This window comes from Papio anubis, chromosome 3 (genome assembly GCF_008728515.1).
Source record: "Papio anubis isolate 15944 chromosome 3, Panubis1.0, whole genome shotgun sequence".
NCBI classification, from domain to species: domain Eukaryota; kingdom Metazoa; phylum Chordata; class Mammalia; order Primates; family Cercopithecidae; genus Papio; species Papio anubis.
Genome location: NC_044978.1, coordinates 180,362,679 through 180,386,741, shown reverse-complemented (window position 1 = coordinate 180,386,741; position 24,063 = coordinate 180,362,679). Strand labels below are relative to the sequence as shown.

The following is a 24,063-nucleotide window of genomic DNA, read 5'->3' as shown; positions in this document are numbered from 1 at the left end:
GAGAGTGGTTAGTGGTGGTTAGTTGGAGAGAGGCAGTGGTGAGAGGGTGAGGGGGCGATCTGGCGATGATTACAAGAGTGGGCCAGGCCAAGATGCAATATCTGGCAAGATGTAATATCTATGACATGGGCGATGATGTAATAGTCATGAGCAATAGCATTGAATGGCGATACCATGGACATGGTCATATGGCTACTGGCGATGGGCCAGGCGAGCAAGATGGGCCACAGATGGCTGATTCATATAACATTCAGATGGGCCGAATAAGATGTACCAGCGGGCGATGGGCAAGATGTAATAGTGGGCATGGCTGAATGGCAAGATGATTCACTGGCGGAGTGGGCCGAAGTGGGCGAGATGGTCAGCAAGATGGGCTGAATATGAACGGGCCATCTGGCGATCAATGAAAGGCCAGATGGGCTGGCAAGAGTGGGCTGGCTGGCGGCCAATAGCGGGGCGAGATGGGGGCAAGATGGGTTATAAGAGTGGGCTGGCCAGAGTGGTTGAAGGGCGATGGACTATCTATGGAGTGGAGCAAGATGGGCTAGGCTGGTGAGTGGGCGAGGAGATGGGTCAGTGGTCTATCTATGAGGAGTGGGCCAGCAAGAGTGGGTTAGCTGGAATGGGTCAATTGAGCAAGATGTGGGCTGGCTGGCGGAGTGACCGCGGCGGAGGAGGTCAGTGGGCGAGTGGGTGAGAGTGGGTTATCGGAGTACTAGGCATGAATATGAGTATTAACTAGTAAGAGCATTTGAAAGTAAAGAGTGGGTCAGTGGGGTGAGAGTGGGTAAGAGTGGGTTACTCGTGAGTGGTGGGGAGGAGTGGTTAGCAAGAGTGGGGTTAGTGGTTAGTGAAGAGGGTTAGTGGAGGGATGAAGGGTGTGGCTGGAGGGTGGTGAAAGGGAAGGACCGGGCGATATGGACAGCGATGGGTGATGGCGATTGGTGCGAGTGGGCTTCAGGCGGACGATATGGTCATTCGGCGGAGGGCGGGATGGATATGGGTGAGGGCGTTGCGGCGATTGGCGATAACATCACATGGCGATAATCAACTGGCGATGGGCCAGGCGTAATATCTGGCAAGATAATAGCAAGATGTAATGAGCAAGCGATATAATATGGGCGAAAGCAATAGCAATATACATTGGCGGAGGAATAGTAATATCTATGAGCCAACATGGGCTGAAGAGATGGCGATGGCTGAAGCGGACGAGAGCAAGATGGCCAGCGGACGAGCAATGAAGATGGGCTGAATATGAAAGCAATAATCAGCGGGCTATGGGCTTAGCTGGCGGAGTGGTTGAAGAGTGGGTTAGCTGGCGTGAGGCAGAGTAATAGTACTATCCATGATATTCGGCAAGATGTGGACACCCTATCCGATGGGGCGATGGGCCTATCAAGATGGGGCGATCGGCGATGTAACAGCGCCAGCTGGCCGAAGCGGCTACGATGTAATATACCGCGATCGGGCGACATATACCAGCGGGGCGCGATAACCAAATACATATGTATCAGCGATGTCGGCCTGAAGCGGGGCGATGGCCGATGGCCATATGGCCACCAAGATGGGTCAGGCGTAACGATAAACATGGGGCGATGTAACATAATATGTATCAGGCTATGATACAATAGCAAAGATGTAACAGCGGCGATATACCATGATGATGCAATAGCAAAGATGGGGCGATGATGGGCGATGCATCAGGCCATATGATGATGGGTCAGCAAGATGGGCGATGAGGATGATGGTCGAATGGCGATAACAGCAATGATATCTGCGCGATGCAATAGCGGGCCAGATGGGTACGGGGTTAGTGGGTAGGAGAGTGGGTTAGTGGGTGAGAGTGGGTTAGTAAGAGTGGGTTAGTGTTCCAAGCCTGCAGGATAGTGAAGATGCAGGAAGGCCAGGGGTGCTTTTGGCTTTGAAAAAGAGAACCTCGCCTGCTGGCCAGCACCTGCCCAGGCCCTGGGCACAAGTCCGTTCACCTCTTGGGATTGATGTTCTCATCTGTCCAGTGGGTGTGTCTTAGGTCACTGCAGCAAACCTCAAATAAAATAAGTGAACGTTCCTTAAAGAAACGTGTGCCATGTCCAGTAGAGATGCCAGCTGTGCTACTGTTCATTGCCTCGGGGGCAAATAAGATGACTGAGGGATCGGTGGAGCGTTAGGGAAGGACGGGGTTCACACCCCAATGCAGTGGCAGCTTCAGGAACTGTGGAGTTTAGGGTCCATGTTTCAAAATGAGTACATTGAGTCCCAGAGCCAGGAGCTCCCAGCCTTGGTGAGAATCAGCGTCTCCTGTTGCCTGGTCCGAGTCCTCACAGCTGCAGCAAAGGGAAGTGGCTGGAGAAGGACTCTGCTCCCTTAGAGAACTGCTGAATTTAAATTTTGCGACGAGGACCTAAGTCAGGGGAGCTCAACCTCAGACACTTTGTGGAAGTTCTTTTCGGGGAGCAGGTGCCTTCTCTGTTGTTTGGAGAGCCTGTGCCGGCCGCGGGAGTAAGGGCGTTTCTGGGGATTCCAGGCAGGAAGCCACAGGCGATTCTGGAGGAGAAGCTGAAGCAGCTGGAGGAGGAGTGCCGGCAGAAGGAGGCGGAGCGCGTCAGCCTGGAGCTGGAGCTGACGGAGGTCAAGGAGAGCCTGAAGAAAGCACTGGCGGGCGGAGTCACCCTGGGGCTGGCCATCGAGCCCAAGTCAGGAACATCGAATCCACAGGTGTGTGTCCTTCTGGCTCACCTTGGAGGCTGGCGCGGCCTCGCATGACCAAGAGCCGGTGCATCCAGAGAGAATGTGGAGTGGCTCTGGGGCGTAGCTTGCTTGTGGCCCCTTAGCCTGCCCAGCAGAAGACAGTTCATGTGTTAGCATCAGACACTTTCATCAGCCGGGCCTGTGTTCCCGACATGCTTTCTTACCTCTCGCTGAAATGTTAAAAGGCATGGAAACACGGAGTCTGTGCCTTTCCCCTTTGCACCATCTGTTTAGAACAGATCCAGTCTTCATGTCTCTTCTGAACCGGGTCCTAATTTGACACCGGTTCATTAGGTAGCCAGTCCTTATAGACCGTCGAGCATGTCTGAGAGTTAAGCCAGGTGCTGGGGAAACTGAAGTGAATGGCGCGGTCTGTGTCCTCTTAGAATCGAACAGAACAAAGCGGTCTCTTCCCTCGTGAGTCTTCCCCGTCCCTGGTTCCTCTTCACTGGTTCGGCGAGGTCGCTGAGAACTTAGATGTCTTCTCCACTTGGTCATTCTGTTGAGTCTCCTGTCTTGTGAGTTGGATGCCGTCACTTCCACTGAGTGAGGGAGGCACTGGGCCCAGAGGAGTAAACATACCTGCAGGGCAGACAGAACAGGCAGCCGGTGAGGGACGGCTGGACTTCAGCCCCTGTCCCAGCCAAAACACTGCGGGCGCCCCTGGGTCTCCACCCACTGCATCCTGAATGCTTCCCTTCTAGGTCCTTCTTTCCCGACCCCTTGGTAAAACGCTGAGCCTGGTTGAACCCACCGCTGCTCCTTGGGTGGGTTTGTGGGGAAGACTGACACATTTATGGGTTGACAACAGCCCTGAGTTTCAGTCACCTGCTGGCCCCTGCCGGGCACCCCCCATACGGCCTGCTCTTCCTTACTCTCCCCTTCTCTTCCGAGCCCCCCATCCCCGCACCAGTCTCCTGTGGCACCCCAGCCATCACCTCCAACCCAGAGGACAACCTCCCTCCTGCCTGCAGAGCTGAGCAAGCAGCGAGGTCACTGCTCTGTCCTCAAACCACAAACCCAGCCACTCGTGCACTGTTCTTTCGGGTGTTCAAGAGGCGGCTCTGGGGTCACACAGACCAGGGCTTAAAATCACTGGACTTCTCTAGGCCCTGAGTTTTTCATCTGTAAAATGGAGAAAATAATAATGGCCGCTGCACAGGACTGTGTGTGCAGAGGCTTTTGGCACAGTGCTCACCGGAGCACCTGTGTTCGTTCACGTCTTCCCAAACGTATACATGCCTGCACTCATTCATTCCACTCATCCAACAATTGCTTGTTGATATCATTGTATACATTATGTATTACATAAAATCATATAAATTCAACAATTATTTATATATTATATATGAAATACAATTATTTATGCAAGATACATACTATGTAATATAGAAAGGTGTGTGTGTACACACATACGCATATGCTGTGATCCTTCTTGAACTCCTGGGCTCAAGTGGTCCTCCCACCTCATCTCTTGAGTCGCTGTGGTTACTGGCGGGGGCCACCGTGCCCAGCCCATGTTCTGTTCTCCCTCTGTGTGCTACAAACTACTCCAGGCCTGCAGTTGTGAACAAGATAGGTGAGAATCCCCGTTTCATGGAACTTATGTTCTCGTGAGGGAGGCAAACCAATAAAGTACTTTGGTGTCAGATGCGGACAGATCTGTGACAACAGTGAAGCAGGGCTGAGGAGGAGGGGTGCAGGGGGAATTGGAATCCAAGGACCAGGAGGTGCCTTGGGTGTCCCTAGCCCCTCATCCAGCAGAAATGGGGACAAGAGCATAGTGGGGTCAGGTGCAGTGAGGGTGGCAGTGAAGCTGTGGGCATTGGCTGGGAGAGGGCAGGGGTCTTCACCTGCTTCATGGAGCCCTGTGCCCCTCCATCTGTGGTGATCTGAGGCAGGAGTACACACAGTCCCCTGTGCTGCTTGTCCTGTGTCCTGCATGGAGGGTGGTGGCAGTGCAGGATGCTCTGAGGAGCTGTCCCACCCCTGTCCTCTGGTCCTGTTTGAATGGAGGGGCTGGGCTTCCTGGACTCTGGTCAGTGCCTCGATCCGACCCTTCCTGACTTCCAGACACCTGGGAGGAGCCTTCTCCTGTATCTTCAGCTTTTCTGTCAGCTTCTTCCAAGCATTTAAGGATTCTCTAGTTGAATCCATCCTTAAAAAAAGAAGGTTCCGCCTGGCCTCCTGCTCGCCCTGGCGACTGTCCCCTTGCCCTGTGTTCTTGCCTTTCCTTCCAAGGTGAGCTTTGGAAGCAGTTGTCCATGCTTGCAGTGTCCTCTGCCCCCCGACACCTCCACTTTCCGAGTGTGGCTTCTCATTGCACCTGCTTTCGTCATGGTGACCCCCGGCATTCCCCTCCAGCAGACGTGTTAGTCCTCACTCCCCGATTCCGGTGCCCTTCGGCACAGCTGCCCACTGTCTTCTGTGGTGGCTCCACGTTCTTCCACCCCCATCACCCGAGCTTCCCTCGGGCCCCTTTTCCTGCTCCTGCCTCGCCACCCCCCTCACTTTTCCTTTGGCCCAAGTATCCTTTGGGGGCCTGGGCCTGGCTTGCCACCTCCGCTTCCCCCGTCCCAGTCCACCGTGCTTTGCGACTTCTCCTCTTTTTTGAGAGCGGATGTCGTTGGTGCCGTCCTCTGTCCCAGCCCCTGGGGAAGCACTCTGCACCGCTGCTGCTCAGACCATGTCCTCGGGAGAGTGGCTTGTTCGGTGGACCCCTCTCGAGATGCAGGTCTTCGGGTCACCTGCCCCTTTTACTCACAGCCTGGCCTGGCCTCTGCCCGACAGAGATGTCCTCATCATCATTCCATTGTGTTCACTCACCACTACCCAGGCTTCCTCCCTGGCAGCCAGGGACTGCCACCGCGTAAGTCAAGTTGGCTGCCTGAGGATTGTGGTCAGTAAAGCCCACAGGGGACCCTGAGCTGCCCATTTTCACGGTAATTGAAACACTGTTCTAAAACAGCGTGCCATATACCCTGAGCAATATTTTTTACATAACACATTTTGGCAGGAATCCTAGGAAGCGTCTCTTCCTTGGAGACTTCATTTGAGAGAAGGCTCAGCAGACTGTGGCATTTTTTTCCCAGAGAGCAGTTTGGGATCCCATATGGAAGAGCCAGCGATGGGGGCCTTGGCAGCTCAGGACACATGTTGTTCTATTTTGAGTCTTCCTGAACACCTCCTCCTTTGGCATATGGAAGCTGCCGTAAACACTCGGAAGGCCTCTGTGCTTATGGAGCCTGCTTTTCTCCTGCGAGCCCCACTCCGTGGGGCTGCATCCCGGGAGCCAGTTCTGCCCCGAGTGCCGGCGCTTTCTGCGACTTCAACATCTCTAGGACACTCACCCCAGAAAAGCTCTGAAAACCATAAAGCCCTGCACAAAGGGACTGACTAGCCTGCGTGGAAGAGCCTCACTTTGAGTGCAAAAGATTCAGGCAGGAATCCCACCCTCACCGCTTCCCAGGCATGGCTGGGAGTCGGAGCCCCCCTTGGAGCCTCCACCAGCCCCTCAGAGCCTCTGCCCCCTGGCTGTGAACGTTGGGAGGGGCTCTGGGGGTGAGGCACTGACTGCCTGGCAGTCCTTCCTGCTGCTGCGATTTTTGCCCATTTCCAGAACTTACTTCTTCCTTGAAATAAATCATTTTCCTGCTGGATAATACCAGTGGCCTAGAAACCACTCCTCACATGGGGTTCTCTCTCTGTTAAGTCTCCAGTGTTCAGGCACCGGACCCTGGAGAACTCGCCTATCTCCAGCTGTGACACCAGTGACACCGAGGGCCCCGTGCCGGTGAACAGCGCGGCTGTCCTGAAGAAGAGCCAGGTGGCCCCGGGCAGCTCCCCCTGCCGAGGACATGTGCTGCGGAAGGCCAAGGTGAGCCCTGATTTCTGGGGGCACTGGTCTGGGGGTGTCGGGGTTCTTTAACCTCCCAGCATTCTCAGGTGTGAATAGGGAGCCTATTCTTCTTCTACTCCATCCACTTGGCACTCAGCCTTCAGTAGACATCTTGGAATGGGTGCTTATCGAGCTCTCACCACCCTGCAGATCCTGTTAGGAAGTGGGTTCTGAAAGGTGAACAGTGACCCAAAGGTGCTGACCATTTAGCCCCAGTGCCAACAGTCGGCTCCAGGGTCATCTCAGACGCAGGCAAGCCCTGGACTCCTCTGGACTAGTTTTCTCATTGGTGGGGTGGAGATTAGACCAGGCGACCCCTGAAGTCCTCTTCAGCACTTAGATGTGTGATTCTTTAGATAAACAAAGAAAAAGATCTACCAAGCAAATGGAAAACAAAAAAACAGCAAGGGTTGCAATCCTAGTCTCTGATAAAACAAACTTTAAACCATCAAAGAAGAGACATCAAAGAAGAGACCATCTCATCAAAGAAGAGACAAAGAAGGCCATTACATAATGGTAAAGGGATCAATTCATCAGGAAGAGCTAACTATCCTAAATATATATTCACCCAACACAGGAGCACACCCAGATTCATAAAAGCAAGCCCTCTTAGAGACTTACAAAGAGACTTAGACTCCCCATACAACAATAATGGGACACTTTAACACCCCACTGTCAACATTAGACAGATCGACAAGACAGAAAGTCAACATGATATCTAGGAATTCAACCCAACTCTGCAAATTCAAAGCGGACCCTAATAGACATCTAAACTCTCCACCTCCAAATCAACAATACATTCTTTCTCAAAGCACCACATTGCACTTATTCCAAAATTGACCATAGTTAAGTCAAGCACCTCAGCAAATGTGTAAAAGAACAGAAATTATAAATAAACTCTCTCAGACCACAGTGCAATCAAACTAGAACTCAGACTAAGGAACTCAATCAAAACCAAATACCAACTACATGTGGAAACTGAACAACCTGCTCCTGAATGACTACTGGGTACATAACAAAATGAAGGCAGAAATAAAGATGTTCTGAAACCAATGAGAACAAAGATACAACATACCAGAATCTCTGGGACACATTTAAAGCAGTGTGTAGAGGGAAATTTATAGCACTAAATGCCCACAAGAGAAAAGCAGGAAAGATCTAAAATCTGACACCCTAGCATCACAATTAAAAGAACTAGAGAAGCAAGAGCAAACACATTCAAAAAAGCTAGCAGAAGGCAAGAAATAACTAAGATCAGAGCAGAACTGGAAGGAGATAGGGACACCAAAACCCTCCAAAAATCAATGAATCCAGGAGCTGGTTTTTTGAAAAGATCAACAAATTTGATAGACTGCTAGCAAGACTAATAAAGAAGAAAAGAGAGAAGAATCAAATAGACGAATAAAAATGATAGCGGATATCACCACCGACCCCATTGCAGAAATACAAACTACCATCAGAGAATACTATAAACACCTCTACACAAATAAAACTAGAAAAACCTAGAAGAAATGGATAAACCCTGGACACATACACTCTCCCAAGACTAAACCAGGCAGTTGAGTCCCTGAATAGACCAATAGCAGGCTCTGAAATTGAGGCAATAACACAGCCTACCAACCAAAAAAGTCCAGGACCAGACGGATTCACAGCCTGGTTCTACCAGAGGTATTAAGGATATTGGTACCATTTCTTCTGAAACCATTCCAATCAATAGAAAAGAGACAATCCTCCCTAACTCATTTTGACGAGGCCAACATCATCCTGATACCAAAGCCTGACAGAGATACAAGCAACAAAAAAAAGAGAATTTTAGACCAATATCCCTGATGAAACATCGCTGCAAAAATCCTCACAAAATACGGCAAACTGAATCCAGCAGCACATCAAAAAGCTTATCCACCATGATCAAGGGGCTTCATCCCTTGATGCAAGGTTGGTTCAACATATGCAAATCCTCGCAAACGAATCCAGCATATAAACAAACCAAAGACACAAAACCACATGATTATTCCCAATAGATGCAGAAAGGCCTTTGACAAAGTTCAACAGTCCTTCATGCTAAAACCAATAAATTAAGTATTGATGGAATATCTCTCTCAAAAATAATAAGAGCTATTTATGACAAAGCCAATATCATACTGAATGCTGCAAAACTGGAAGCATTCCCTTGAAAACTGGCACAGACAGGATGCCTCTCACCACTCCTACCAACATTAGTACAGTTCTGGCTAGGCAGTCAGGCAAGAGAGAAATAAAGGGTATTCAGTTAGAAAAGAAGAAACTGCACCTGTCCCTGTTTGCAGATGACATAGATTGTATATTTAGAAAACCCCATTGTCTCAGCCCCAAATCTTAAGCTGATAAGCAACTTCAACAAAGCCCTACAGACAAAAATCAGTGCAAAAATCGCACATTCTTATACACACCAGTAGCAGAGACAGAGAGCCAAATCATGAATGAACTCCCATTCACAATAGCTTCAAAGAGAATAAAATACCTAGGAATCCAACTTTACAAGGATGCAAAGCAATCTTCATGAGAACTACAAACCACGTCAGTGAAGTAAAGAGGACACAAAACAAAATGGAAGAACATACCTGCTCATGGATAGAAGAATCAATATTGTGAAAATGACATAATGCCCAAGTAATGTATAGATTCAATGCCATCCCTATTGGCTACCAATGACTTTCACAGATTTGGAAAAATCGTTTTAAAGTTCATGTCCAAAAGACTCTCGCACGTCACACAATCCTAAACTAAAAGAACAGCTGGAGGCATCACGTTACCTGACTTCAACCATACTTTCATACAGTAACCAAACAGCATGGTACTGGTACCAAAACAGAGATATAGACCAATGGAACAGAACAGAGTCCTTAGAAATAATACCACACTACAGCCATCTGATCTTTGACAAACCTGACAAAACAATAAAGAGGAAAGGATTCCCATTTAATAAATGGTGCTGGGAAAATTGGCTAGCCATAAGTAGAAAGTTGAAACTGGATCCTTTCCTTACCCTTATATACGAAAGTTAACTCGAGATGGATTAGAGACTTAAATGTTAGACCTAAAACCATAAAAACGAAGAAACCTAGGGTAATACCATCTGTGACATAGCATGGGCAAGGACTTCATGTCTAAAACACCAAAAGCAATGGCAACAAAAGCCAAAATTGGACAAATGGGATCTAATTAAACTAAAGAGCTTCTACACAGCAAAAGAAAACTACCATCAGAGTGAACAGGCAACCTACAGAATGAGAGAAAATTTTTGCAATCTACTCATCTGACAGAGGGCTAATATCCAGAACTCCAAAGAACTCAAACAAATTTACAAGAAAAAGCAAACAACCCCATCAAAAAGTGGGCAAAGGATATGAACAGACACTTCTCAATAGAAGACATTCATACAGCCAACAGACACATGAAAAAATGTCATCACTGGCCATCAGAGAAAGGCAATCAACACCACAATGAGATACCATCTCACACCAGTTAGAATGGCAATCATTAAAAAAATCAGGAAACAGGTGCTGGAGAGGATGGAGAAATAGAACACTTCACACTGTTGGTGGACTGTAAGCTAGTTCAACCATTGTGGAAAAACAGTGTGGCATTCAAGGATCTAGAACTAGAAATAGCATTTCATCCAGTGACCCCATTACTTCTGGGATATAACTGGCGATTATGTCATGCTGCTATAAAGACACCTGCACAATGCATGTTTATTGCAGCACCATTCACAATAGCAAAGACTTGGAGTCAACCCAAATGTCTCATCAATGACAGACTGGATTAAGAAATGTGGCACATATACACCATGAATACTATGCAGCCATAAAAAGGATGAGTTTCAGTCCTTTGTAGGGACGTGGATGTAGCTGGAACCATCATTCTCAGCAACCGTCGCAAGAACAGAAAACCAAACATCACATGTTCTCACTCATAGTGGAATTGAACAATGAGAAACACTTGGACACAAGGAAGGAACATCACACACTGGGTCCCATCGTGGAAGGGGAGAGGGGAGGTATGGCATTAGAGATATACCTAATGTAAACAAGTTATCGGGTGCAGCACACCAACATGGCACATGTATACCTATGTAACAAACCCACAAGCAGTAATATGCAATTCTAGAACTTTAAAGTATTATAAAAAAATAAAAAATTAAAAAAAAAAGAAGAGAGTCCAGGAATAAACTTGCTTCCAGCCCCTCCCTAGCACCGCTTAGCTACGAATCAGGCTCTGAGGCAAATTTGAGGAACCTCTTTAGTCCCTCCTGAGGCAGCGTCCAGTCTTCTTATGGGATTAACCACTAGCAAGTTTTACTAAACTTTAAAAACCTCAGAAATTTTAAACACAGTTGATCAAAGCAACGGAAGTCCTGGCTGCAGCAGCAGAAAGTGCTGTGTGTGTGAAAGCACACGCTTATGATGCATGGAGCTGGGGAGCCATAGGAGGTGGTTTGCCCCACCCCGAGGCTGGAACGCGGGAGCCCTCCCTGTACCGGGCCTTGTGGGTTCCTTCACTCACCGAATTAACTTTTTTTTTTTTTTTTTTTTTTTTGAGGCAGGGCCCCACTTCAGGCCCAGGCTGAGGCCTGCAGCCATCACAGCTCACTCACAGCCTTGACCTCCTGCCTCAGTGGATCCTCCCACCTCAGCCTTCCTAAGCAGCTGGGACTACAGGTGTGCACCAATACCTAGCCCACTTATTGTATTTTTAGAGATGAGGTTTGGAGCAGTAGCTGCCCCAGGCTGGTGTTGAACTCCCCAGCTCAGGTGATCCCTCCTACCTCCGGCAAGCTGGATTAGGCGTGAGGCTGCTAGTCGCCATGCCTCAGCCGGGCATTCTTTGCAGCTTTTGGAGCCCACTCTGACTTGGCAGGAATAGGTGTTTCCTGCGAGATGGGAATATGAGTACCACCCACCTGCTGTGCTCTTTGGGGTGCTCACAGGAGGGCCCCTAAGAAACATGGTTGTCCCCAGCTGTCCCCCAGAACAGCAGTCCTCCATGGCAGATCCATGTACTGAAGACCGTGTGTGTTGGCGAGTCTGGGGAAGGGAGGAATGGCTGACTGTCATCTCCGTTGCTTTTCTTTGTATTTGCCAAGTGTTCTCACCTGGTGACCACTGGGCTCGCTGGTAGAGGAATATGTTTTGCCTGGGGGGTGTTTAGAACTGAGCTGCCCGATGACATCCCGCTAAGGACCTGCAGATGAGAGATGCTGTAAATGGACTTCATCTATTTGGTTTCCTTATCATCAAAGAAATTGGACTGAAAATTCTAGGTCCCCAAAATTCTAAAGGGCTCCTGTCAATGCGTAGCTTCCGGCCACGCAGAGGTTCGCTCTCCCTTCTGCTCCCTCTCGGTGAATGGGGAGTGAGTGATCCTGGGCCACCTCGGATGCACAGCCAGCTGTCCAGACGGGTCTCCATTGACAGGTCCAGAAACAGCGAGCTCCCTCGGCCCCTCCAGCTGAGAATCTGCAGAAGCCGAAGGACGGACTGAGCAGGGTTTCCCAGGATTTCTGAGAACAGTGACAAGGGACCCCCCGTTGGAGGTGGGGATTGTGGTGGAGCCTGTAGACGCTGAGAACATGAATGCATTTGGGTACCGTAAACTTGTCATCTGCCTCCTGCCTTTTTCTGAGGACCAAGGGGTCTGACGTATTCTGGATGTGGGAAGCACTACCCGGCTGCGGTATTCCTGAAATACCTTCCAACTCTCGGTGAGGAGCACTGAGCACGAGAGGGTTCTAAAAAGTCAGACGACTTCCAGTCCCATGCCCCAGGGCTTCCTGGCTCAGAACCACCCACCAGGCACAGCTCCAGGCCAGGTGTCCCTTCCCTTCATCTGGGCAGGCCATGTGCCAAGGGACATCCGGGCATGGAAACTGTGGCTCCGCTCTGGGAGGTGCCCGAGGGGCAGGCGCTGAGCTGCTCCAGATTTCATGCCGCTGCCTCTAGTGACACGTTCACCTGGAGATTCTGTTTCCTGCCCTGCTCTGAGTTGAGCGGAGTCTACTGGTTCTCATCCTGTCACTTATTCTGTGGCCAGTGTGACCTGGGCTTGGAAATGTCACTGTTTCCTAGACTTGTTTGCTAAACTTATGTGGCACCGTGTGGAGGTAACATGGGGTCTTCCCTCTCTCGAACCCCCACTGCCTGGGAGGAAATGGGGGATGTGTACAACAGAGGACTGCCCTTGAGCACCGACCTCGTGACCTTGTCCCCTGGGCATGCTTCTCTGCTTACAACAGCCCACATAGCTACCCCAGGGAGGCTGCTGAAGGGGCGAGAAGGCATGAGGCGTACCCAGCTAACCATCCTCCCCTCTGCAGAATACTTCCGCCAAGAGTCAGAGTGCCTCAGCATGGTTTTATCATCGCTGCGGTTTGGGGTTTATTTCTGCCAGATTTGCTAGCATTGTGCATTTAACCATGAGTTGAACTTGAGCTCTTGATTGAGAAAAGATGAGAAATTGTTCATTGTATGCAGCACGCAGAGACGTGCAGTGTACTCATGACCCAGTTAATGAGCCCCTGGAAGGAGAGTGGGAGTCAGGCATCTGCATCCCGGCACAGGGTCACCGGCCACAGAGAAGAAAGCCCGTGTTTGGTGGCCAGGCTCATGGTGTGCCGGGTACTGTGGTCGGGGCTTTCACAGAGCCTTTCTCCTTTGATCTTCCCAATCGCGCTTTGAAGTCTTTGGTGGGACTCACGTTGTACCAAGGCTCGGAGAGATGAAGCAACTTCTCCAACCCCCCCCACAGTGGCTGAGGCACAGAAAGTCTGGCCCTGGCATCTGTGCCTTCTGCTGTCTTCCTCCAGAGCCATCCATGCCGGGGAACTGAGGGCCTCTGTCCTGCATGGTGCTGCTGCTGCTCTGACCTGCGTCTGCTCTTTCGCCTCCTCTTTCTGGAACTCAATCCCATGACCAAATCCCATTTCAAATCCCCCCATTTCAAATCCACATAGCTCCAGAGACCAGGAGTAGCCCAGGCGTCTGCCTCTGTGCAGCTGCACTGGGTGTTGAGGACCCAAAGATGAGTGGCTGGAAAGGAAGAAGCAAGGAAGAACATGGAGGGTGTGTATCCGGTAGGGAGGGGCAGGTACATTTATTGCTGTGACATGGCTTGTTGAAAAGCACAGAAACTGCACAGAAGATGGGAGCATTGCCTCCCTGAGTCAGGGCAGGAAGGGGCACAGGGTCGGGGGGGAATCACTGAAGCCTAGTCCTCAGGATACATGAGGCTGGCCAGGTGACGTCAGGTGGAGAACGGGCATGGGTGTGTGTAGAGAGAAGCAGATATGAAAGCCAGAGTGTGGCCTGTTGGGAGGCAGCAGGGCAAAGTGGAGATGGGAGGCCTTTGCTGTGGAACAGTGGTTTGGGCACCCAGCTTTATCACTTTGGACCTAAGGCAAGTCACTAAGCCTCTGTCTCCTTATCGATCAATTGAGGCAGGGTCTTGCTCTGTTGACCAGGCTCAAGTGCAGTGACGGTCATGGCTCACTGCAACCTCAAACTCCCGGGCTCAAGCAATCCTCTCACCTCAGCCTACCGTGTAGCTGCGACTACGAGTGTGCGCCACCACACCCAGCTAATTTTTGTATTTTTTGTAGAGTTGGGGTCTCCCTGTGTTGCTGAGGCTGGTCTCACACAATCCTCCCACCTCACTCAGCCCCTCCAAGTGCTGGGGTTCCAGGCATGAGCCCCGCAGCTACCTGTCTCTTCACTTAGGAAGTGGGAGTACTGTCCACCTTGCAGAACTGTCATCAGACCAGACACAGCCATGCCCAGTGCATAGCACAGTGCCTGCCCGGTGCCCACTGTCCCTGCTCTCGCTTTGCTGGCACTGTGTAGACCACAGCCATCCGCAACCAGCACTCAGGGCCTGTGGATGGAACAAGTCCAGCTGCTCCGCTGACTGGGTTTAAGCATCCATGTATTTTTTAAAAAAACATTTTTCTATTATGGTAAAATAAACACAATGTAAAATTGACCATTTAAAGCATTTTTAAGTCGATAGTTCAGCGGCATTAAGCACCTTCCCACTGTTGCACAGCCATCACCACTGTCCTTCTCCAGAACTTTCTCATCTTCCCAAACTGAAGCTGTGTCTCCATTAAACACTCACTCCCCAGTCCCGCCACCCCAGCCCTCGAGACCCACTATTCTACTTCCTTTTTTGTTTTTATATTTTTTGAAATAGAGATGAGGTCTTGCTATGTTGCCCAGGCGGGTCTCAAAACTCCTAGCCTCATGCCATCCTCCTGTCTGTGCCTCCCACAGTACTGGGATTCTAGGTGTGAGCCACTGCCCGCGGCCCACTTTCTGTCCTGGTTAGACTTTTCCAGGTCCCTCATGTGAGGGAAATCATTACAGGATTTATCGTTTTGTCACTGGCTTGTTTCTGATCATGTCCTCAAGGTCCATCCAGGCTGCAGCATGTGTCAGAAGCTCTTCCTTTTTAAGGCTGAATATGTGGTGGTGTGTGTACCCACCATGTCTTTTGTGTCTGTCCATCGGTGGGTATTGGGTTGCCTCCGCCTCCTGTCTGTGTGAGTCATGCTGCTGTGAACGGGGGGTGTGGTATCTGCTGGAGACCATGCTCTCCATTCTGATAGGTAAATACCTAGCAGTGGAATTGCCGGGTCACTGGTCATTGATTGTGTTTAGTTTTCTGCAGTAGCCGAGCACCCACCTGCTCTGAGTCGAATGTGGATGGTGGCGTGGCTTGTCCCAGTCTGATCCTCTTGCCCTGTCGACTTACAAGACTTTCCTTTTCTCTAGGAATGGGAATTGAAGAACGGGACATAGGGGACAGCAGGACTGCTCCAGCCTCAGAGACTGCACACCCCCTTGCCCGTGTCCTCATCTGTGTGACGGCAGGAAGCTCTGCCCAGAGTGGCCTCAGCTGCGCGACTCCAGAGGCTTCATGACCGAGCTCTGAGGCCAGCGCCTCTCACCCAGGCCCACTTGCATTCCTTCTACTGTATACTGGCGCCTTTAAAAAAGATGTACTTGTAAGACTTTTGTCCCCAACTTTTGTTAAAAAACAAAAAAAGTGATGGAAAGGTGTTTGAAAGGATGCTATCAGGCAAAGTGACATCTTTCTAACCAGTTAAGCCATTGCTTTCACCGATTCCAGCCCAGCCCTGGACTGAGGATGGATGGTTCTGTGAGCCCCCAAGTGAAACCTTTCGACGGGGAAGAGCTTGGATCCCCGGCTGCCCCGGGCATGAGTGTGGCTGGCGCGTGGGCACTGGGCTCGCCTCGCACACCCACCAGGAGGGCCAGGGGCTTACACAGCCCTGACGTGGTCTCTGTGTCTCGGCGTACCCTCCCCACGTGCCCGTCCCCCTCGTCATCAGAGGTAAAGGCATGAGAAAATCACGCTGTGAAACATTTTTTACCTTTTATTATTTTTTGGACAGATGCTTTTGTCACCAAGACATGAAAAGCTGCCATTCTTCTTAACCTGTTTTTTAAGAATTTTTTTTGTTGTATGTCACACTTAGATCTAAGGATTTTTCAGAGGTTCCTTATTTTATTATTTGTGCTACTTTTGACAGGTAGCAGAGGGTTTTAATACTTCACTAACAGTGTGCCCTCCTCCCCCTTGGGCTGGCATCCCCAGCCCTGAATCCACATCGGAGCCGGCAGGTGCTCCTCCCACCAGGAGCCTCTGGGGGCAGGGGCTGGCTGCTCGCCACTGTACAGGACGTTTACTGCTGCGTGGGCCAGGGCAGTCCTTTGAAAGGGAAGCAAGTTCTGGAACTTGTTCCCTCATGGAATTATAACATCTTAGAGCACGAGGCAGGAATTCCAGGGCCTCCTGCCCCTCCCTCTCCCTTCCTCCAGCTTGTCAAGTTAAACCACTAATGCATGGGTGGGCCTGGCCGTGCTGCCTCTCCTGAGTGGGGTGGGTGCGGGTAGGGCCCCTTTCCCAGCTTTCTTACTTGCCTTCTGTGCAATATCGCTTGGAGAGTTCAGATGCCTAAGGCATAAAGGAAAAAAAAAACAGAGTTCATGGTTTGAGCTGGTATCTACTCCCTGGGTTGAAAAATCAGATTTAACTTCTTGGTCTCCTGGAGGACCGCTGTCAGGAATTCTCCATTACGGGAAGATGCAGTCACTGATGACAAAATAAGTCGCCCCTGAAAGCCTCCGCAGGCGGATTCACGGAGACCAGTCCCAGCAGCGACCGCCCCTTCCCTGAGCAGAGAATAGAGAGGTGTCACACTTGGTGCAAGCCTTCTGTCCAGTGTCCAGAATGTCCTTTGTCACGCAGAGGAAGAGACGGCAGGAAAACACTGACAAGGAGGTTCCCCCAGACATGCTTTCAGAGCGCCAGCCATGTGGCACACGGGACTGTACAGTTAGGATTCATGTTGAAGGTCGTGGCGCCTGAGGCCTGCAGGGGCCACGTTGGATTACTCGAGCGGAAAAGTGGTCTCCCGTGTATAAGAAAGTTTTACAAGAACTGGAAGCTGCTGGAGTCCACCTGAAACTTGAATTGATCGCAAAGCCATCTGCCGGGAGCGTGTTGGGTTCCTGAGCCGTCAGCCGGCGTTCCTCCTCTGACGCAGGTTCCTCCTGGCCTAGTCCGTGGAGGCCCATTACAGCAGCATCCGTGATGCGAGCTTCCCACTAGGACATCCAGGCAGGTCAGGCGGGGACGCCACACGTCTCAGGGCCGGTCCACTGCGTTGCCATAGAGGAGCCCTCCCTCCGGTGGGGACTTCCCACCATTGCAGGCAGCTGGGACCACTTGGTATCCCACAAAATGCATTTTCTATAAAGGGGAAAACGCTGGCTCCTCCATCGGTTTTTGCTGCCTTCGGGTCAGATAGTTTCCCCAGTTGAGGCTCTTGGGCCATTCTGATTGGCAGCCTGCTTTGCCGAAGAGAACTGTGCGAGGTTTTGGTGGTTAGGAGAAGCGGGAGATGGCCCGCCTGAAGTCTCAGTCCTGGCCCAGCACAGGCGGGCAGCGGCGAGCCGGCAGGGGAAGCGCGAGCGGCACACGGTGTGTCACATGGGCCTGAGCCGTCACCCGCCAGCTTCCTCACCGGGTAAGGAGGCCCCAGAGCCTTAGCAGGGACTTGCCCAAGGGCACAGCTGATTGGTGCTTGACTCCCAGCATGCATATTTTGCTTTAAAAACCCAGGTTTGTAATTCACTGCCACAACCATAAGCCTTTTAAAGAGGAGGCAAACTTTCACGAATCCCACTGTGGTCCATGGAGCCTTTCAAAATGGGTGCCCTGGAAGGGGGCCCTGACATTGGATTCCCTCGATGCCAGATACTCCCTTGAAATTTCGCATTTGATCAGAAAGTTTAAAGCATTTACTTCAGAATAAGTTATTTATTTGTATATGTTCAATAAATAGTTTTTAATTTATATCTGTACATATTAGACACACACGAGCCATCCTGCCAGAATTCTGACAGTGATCTCATTTTATCACCCTCCCAAAACGTGCCCCAGGAACAAGCACCCCTTGCCTCTGTGGCAGCTGCAAGTGTGTCTGATTTCATAATGAAGCCAGGTTGTGGGGGCAAGAGGCCCAACAGGCAGGCCAGGGTCCCTGGAGAAGCCATGATGAGGTGTGCAGAGGCCCGACAGGCAGGCCAGGGTCTCTGGAGAAGCCAGGATGAGGGGTGCAGAGGCCCGATAGGCAGGCTATGGCTCCCTCTTCCCAGAATCTAGGGGCAACTAGGGCAAGGCCCATCTGTCTGCAAGGCCAGTAGCTCCCTCCCTCAGCTTCCAGAGTCTGTGGCGGTTGCAGGGTAACCAGTGTGGGTCTGCTGAGTCACCCCAGGCACCAGACTTGACCCAGGAGCACGGGCCACTGTCCATGAGACCTTCCCTTGGGGCTGGCAGGTGGCCATTTACCAGCTGCGTCAGTCCCGTCTCGCCCTCTGTGCCTGTGCCCTGGCGTGGCCAGGCCTAACCTTCCCCTGTATCTTACTCGTCCCAAAGTTATTATTGGCTATTTCTAAATAGACAGAACTACCCTAAAAGGTGGAGATTTACTCCTTTTGAAAAGTCTGTTTCAAAAAGGATGTCCTCAGCTCTGGAGGCCACCCCCAGGAAGGAGTTTGAGATTCGTTATCATTATGGCCACAATTTGGCGCTTGTGCACGGGATTCAAAGGGCAGTGTTGAAGCTAGGGTTAGGTATAGGGTTGTGGGCAAAGCTCCCTTGTTTGTGGCCACCCCTTACCTTTCCAAAGAGGCTGTTAACTCACCCACTATTTGGGGGGATGTAAATTTTGCCCACAGACTTTGCTACCCAGGTGAGGTGCTCTGTTCATGCACCAAACTCATGTCATTTGACACCATCCAAGGATGGGTAGCCTGTCGTGTGGCCGGTGACCCGCACCTAGAGAAAAGGCACCTCATGCCGCAGGGCAGGGCCGACACCCTGAGCTCACAGGTGGCCCCTGCAGTCAGGTGGATGTCCATCCTTGAAACAGCCTCTTCTGGGAGCACAGCACTGGAGGTCTCCAGGCATCAGGGTTGCCTGGCAGGGTGCCCTGCAGCTTACATAAAGGTCGTGGCAATACTTCAATGTTAAATTATTGCCTTCCTCTTACTAAAGTAATTTTCTAATGGGAACAGTAACTTCAAGTTCATGACATAGTTTGAAGGAGGATAATTCATATTTTCCTGGTTGTCACTGTTTTATCCCCATGATGGGCTGGGTTCATACTGTGAAATAAACTAAAGTGAAGCCAAAGCATTCCTGCCGTAAACACGTGGCACAGCACCGTGGAAAAAGCAAAGCCACCTCTATTCGTGAGTCCCCAAGCCATAGCAGGCCACTCCATCGTCTGTAAAGGGAAGGAAACTGCGCCTGGGAAGTGCTGGGCTTCAGACGCGTCCTTTTGCCCGCAGTTCATGAAACAGTTCCAGCTTTGGTCTTCCAGAAAATCTCAACTTCACCGTGCACAAGTATTACCCGGTCTTTTTAGTGTAGCCATGGAAGATACTTTCAAAAAGGAGATCTTCAGATCGTAATTCTTAGGGACCAAAGGTGTTTTTAATGAGATAATCTTTTTGATTTTCTAACAAGAAAGGAAATATTCACTTTAAATTTTAACATCAACTTTTAAAGGATACTCAGAATTAATTGACCATGGCGATAGGTTGTAAAATGTTTTCATATTAAGAATGTAATTATTTCCTTATTGTATTTTTTAAAAGCTAAAGTCATATTTAAAATTCTCTTTGAAAGAAACAGGCAAAGAAACAGCAAAGATTTTTTTAAATTAAATATGTTGGTAGTGCCCATTTTAAATGACTGTAAATATATTTTCACTGTTTCTCAATGTATTTAATTCATAAAGTAAACATTTTATGAAAAGCAACTTGCAAGGAAAATCCTAGTTTTCAGTCCACTCGCCCCATTTTGTAGTAGCTTCACTGAATTTCCGGCTTTCCTGGTTGATTTTTCTACTGTTTCACGTCGTGTAACCCTAGACTGGCGCCCTTGGCGTGCACCTTTGTGTATGAATAAACTTCTCTCCGCGAGCCCCGGTGTCTTGACTGCCCTTGGTGTGTGCTGCAAACTGAGAAGTGACTGCGTTTCCTGAAGTCCTTGCTGTCAGGTGGGTGGGGGGGGGGGTCTCTCGCTGACCTTGGGCCACCTACGGAGGGGAGAGGGGTCAGGAGTGACACGTGGAGGGAAGAAGTAGGCAGATGAAGGAACCGTGGTTTGTATTAAAAAGTAGTTTTGAGTCCACAGACCTGAACATCCAGTTCAAGAGACGTTTTGTGCACCCGCGGTGAGGCCGACTGTACCAGGTGCTGGAACTAGAAACGGGTCAGCTACAACTCCCGCCCTCAGGGAGCTTGCTCCAGGCAGGACGACATAGAAAGAGATCCCGGGTGCGTCTTTTGTGTAGAGGACTGTGAAGATTTCTGGAATCACAGAGCTGCTAAGTTTGAGGCTGTTGGGGAGGGTTTTTACAAAGGAGTGGGGGTTATTGGAGCTAGGCTGTTGTGTTTAAATAGGAGTTCTGCAAGGAGAGAAGTCATTTTCCAAGCACCCTCGACCTGCCCTTTGACGCCGTGAGCGGCGTGTCCTCCCAGGCAGCGTGCAAGAAGGCTGAGCGTCCCCTGCTGCACTGTTAATTATTCTGTGGTGGGCGGTTCGTCGTGTGGGCAGAATCTGGTTAAAGCTTTTAACAGGCCATTTTTAAAGTAACGCTCCTTGCTGGCTTTTGAACAGAGGCCATGCCCTGGTAGGCTGCCAAATGGAAAGGAAGGGCCTCTAATTTCCTTTCAAACTTAGCGAGAGGACACTGGGACTCCTGGCTTTGCTTTTTAACACCATGGAGAGTGCTCAGGGATATCCATGTGAGTTAGAATTTTGGGAACAGGCGACACAAAGCCTCGAGAACATAAATCAGGAGCCCGGCTCCTTAATGGGAAGCAGGGAAAACATGACCTGACGTCTGTGATTCAGAAATTTTATGATGGAAACTTCATCTGTTTTATGAGGCTGTTAAAAGTGGCTCTCCCTTCCTACAAAGGGACCGATTGGAAAGTAGGGCAGGAGACCTGGCAGGGTTGAAGGAAGGGGTCAGGTGTACCCACCTCCTGCACAGGAGGTGGAGACGGGGGCACGTTCCAACCCTGCCCTGCACTCGGAGGGTCTGGTGCATCTGGAACCCTCCCTGAGGGCAGGGGCTCCTCACAGCTGAGCCACTGCCCCCTGTCTTGCAGAGGGCTGCCCATAACATCGGTTTTTCCTGATGCTCTAACATTGGACACATTGCTGACCCTGGAGGGACGGCCCTCCCAGGGCTGGCCAATTCCTAGATGTAGTGACCCCTACCCTGGAACACACCTTATTCAAAACCCAGGCAGTCTAGAGCCACGCCTGCCCACCTCACTAAGGGGGGCTTGGGGCTCTCACTCTGCAGCCAACTGTACCCCGGCCCTAATCACCCCAGGGCCAGGCAACAGACCACAAAGCACAGCCAATGCCAGGAGCCCACAGACGTGATTCAGGCTACTCAGCCCCAAGCCCTCTTCCCTGGCCTCAGCTGTTCCTTCCCTCAGAAACCACAGCAAAGGTTCCTGGCTTTGCCCACACTTTCCCCTTGCTCCCTCGGCCTCTCAGCTGGCCTGCACTTCCCTGTGTGGCCTGGCATGGCCTGGTGTGGTGTGGTATGGCATGGCATGGCCAGTCCTCCTGAGAACCTTCACAGACTAGCTTGTCAGTGACCGTAGGGGCTCGCCATACCTGAAGGTTAATTGAACGGATGTTTCCAAATACCCAGTCCTGTGGAAAGGGCACAGACTTTGGCACCAGCCTGTCTCAGGCCTACATCCTGCCTGCTTTCCCATAGGACAGATAATGACAGCTCACAGGCTGTTCTGAGAATTCAGGGAGCTGCATGAAATACCCAAAATGAGCCTGGCCCCGTGGACATGGAAGTCACCCCACGCGGGATGTGGCCTGGCTCCTCGGCGCAGTCCCCAAAGACACTGGGATGACAGTCCTGCCGCCACCCTGCTCTCAGGCACGGCGCTCGGGGCCTTCCTGAGTGTGCCCAGACCAAGCTAACCTTCTGGCCCTCAGGTCAGCTCCTAAGTCGCAGCAGGAGGGCAGCACATAGCCGACTACCGTCATTTTTCATATGAGACCCCAGGGAAAGTGACTACCTCAGAGCAAGACCGAGAACGAGCGCGGCTGCCTCTCCCCACTGCCCCACTCCTCCCAGGGCAGCTTCGTGCGGGACCTACTGCCCGGGACAGCTGCGACAGACAAGTTCGACAGCAAAGAGCAGGCAGAAAGCTGATGGGGCCTGCTGTGGAAAGCAGCAGAGCCACCGATGCTGTGGGTGCCATGGCCCCTGGGGTCACCGGGCTCCCTCCCTCCACAGGTCCTGACCCGCCAGCCCCAGAAGAGGGAGCAGCTGGGGCAGCAGGTGCTGCATTTTGCTGTTATAGTTTTAGGCCCTGACATTATTCTGAAAATCACTACACAAATGATTCCCAAGCCCCTTCTCTCTGTCAGGCCCCAGAACACAAAAATGAATTCCACCTGCTGTGCCCTTGAGTTCAGAGCCAGGCAATGGCCATTTAGAGCGAGACAGCACATTTATTCACTCAGCAAACATTGACGGAGCACCTTCTCTGTGCTGAGAACGTTCTAGTGTGATCGTCACATGTGTAAAACAGCGCTCTGGCTGCTCCCCAGAGGAGGTGCAGGAAGTCAGCGGGGCCCAGGCACCCCCCAGGCAGAGCCCCCGCTCTCCCAGCCCCTACCCTCGAGCATGGCTTCCCGAGCTTCCCGACCCCGACTCCTGGACCTGCCCCCCAGCCGCCAGGACGGTCTCCTGCATTCCCAGGACTTCACTGTGGCTTCTGCCAAACCATGCAGGGGACAGAGCCCATCCAGAGCCACGCACCAATTGTCCCTTCCCAGGAAGGTGACTGCAGGGCGCAGCTCCTTCTCCAAGCCCTGAGGCTGAGCTGGGAAGCAGCCCTGGGCTGTGAAAGCCTGAGCTTCCATCAGGGCGCTGCCCAACATGAGGGAAGGCGTTTGGGAACTGGGGTGGCTGCTGAAGGCAGGAAGCCAAGGCTGTGGGCAGGGGGCAGAGAGAGAGAGCAGGAGCCGGGGAAGCAGGGGTGAGGCCTGCAGGGCGGGCATAAGCCGGCCTGGGATGGGAGCTGCTGTGGGGCCTGGGCTGTTGGCTTTGGTGGGTTTTCCCAACTCCCAGGTATAACCTCAAAGTTTCAAAACCCTATTCTTAGGCGCAACCCAAGAAGTCCAGTGAGGCCAGGCTCTGGCTCGTGTCCACCCAGACCTCTCTCTTCCTTCACCCCAAGCATCTGCAGGTGCCCTCCACAGAGCTCATCAGGAGTCCCCTCCCCTCGCGACTGCCCAACGCAGAACTCCCCATCGACCTGCCCCTCCAGCCCCCACCCTGCTGCCCCGGCTGGCCTCGCTGCCACCCCCAGCCAGGCCCTGGCCACCTGAGAATCAGCCTTCAACGTCCTCTCCCTCAGCACAGTCGGCCGCGTCCCACTCAGCCTGCCTCCTCCTCATCTCTGGCCTCTGTCCACTCCCATCCCCATCGCCATTCCCGGGTTCAGGCTCCTGGTCCCCTACCCACCTCACTGCCCCAGTCTCTCCAGGGTGACCCAGCCTCGCAGGGAAGCCCGTGGCAGTTTCTAAAACACAAATCTGACCATGTTCCTGGCGTGCCCCCCACTCCCTGGGAATGAGGGCCACGTCCGCAGCTGCATTCACCAGCCCAGCTTTACCTCTCTCCTTCCACCCTCCATACCTGCCTCTCCTCCTGCCTTATGTCTGTCAGCAGATCTAGACGCCTTGGGAACAGTTCTGGTGCTACCAGCCCTGTGCCTTCCCGGAGAGGT

At 51.5% G+C, this 24,063-nt stretch overlaps 1 protein-coding gene across 5 annotated transcripts in view; it reads left to right on the top strand.

Annotated features, from left to right (window-relative positions):
• AFAP1 (actin filament associated protein 1) overlaps positions 1 to 20,199 on the top strand; it is a 117,397-nt gene extending 97,198 nt beyond the window's left edge. For 3 of the 5 annotated variants that reach the window (XM_031664750.1, XM_031664753.1, XM_031664752.1), the window contains 3 exons: positions 2,525 to 2,715; positions 6,461 to 6,625; positions 15,454 to 20,199. Coding sequence is in view for 2 of the 5 variants with exons in the window: in XM_031664749.1 (XP_031520609.1) it covers positions 2,572 to 2,576; positions 12,943 to 13,084 (147 nt within the window). In the remaining 3 variants the exon portion in view is untranslated. Of the gene's footprint in view, positions 1 to 2,524; positions 2,716 to 6,460; positions 6,626 to 12,942; positions 14,217 to 15,453 lie in introns of those variants that run through there. The other 2 variants (XM_031664749.1, XM_031664751.1) reach the window with 1 other exon arrangement.
• Positions 20,200 to 24,063: the final 3,864 nt, after the last annotated feature.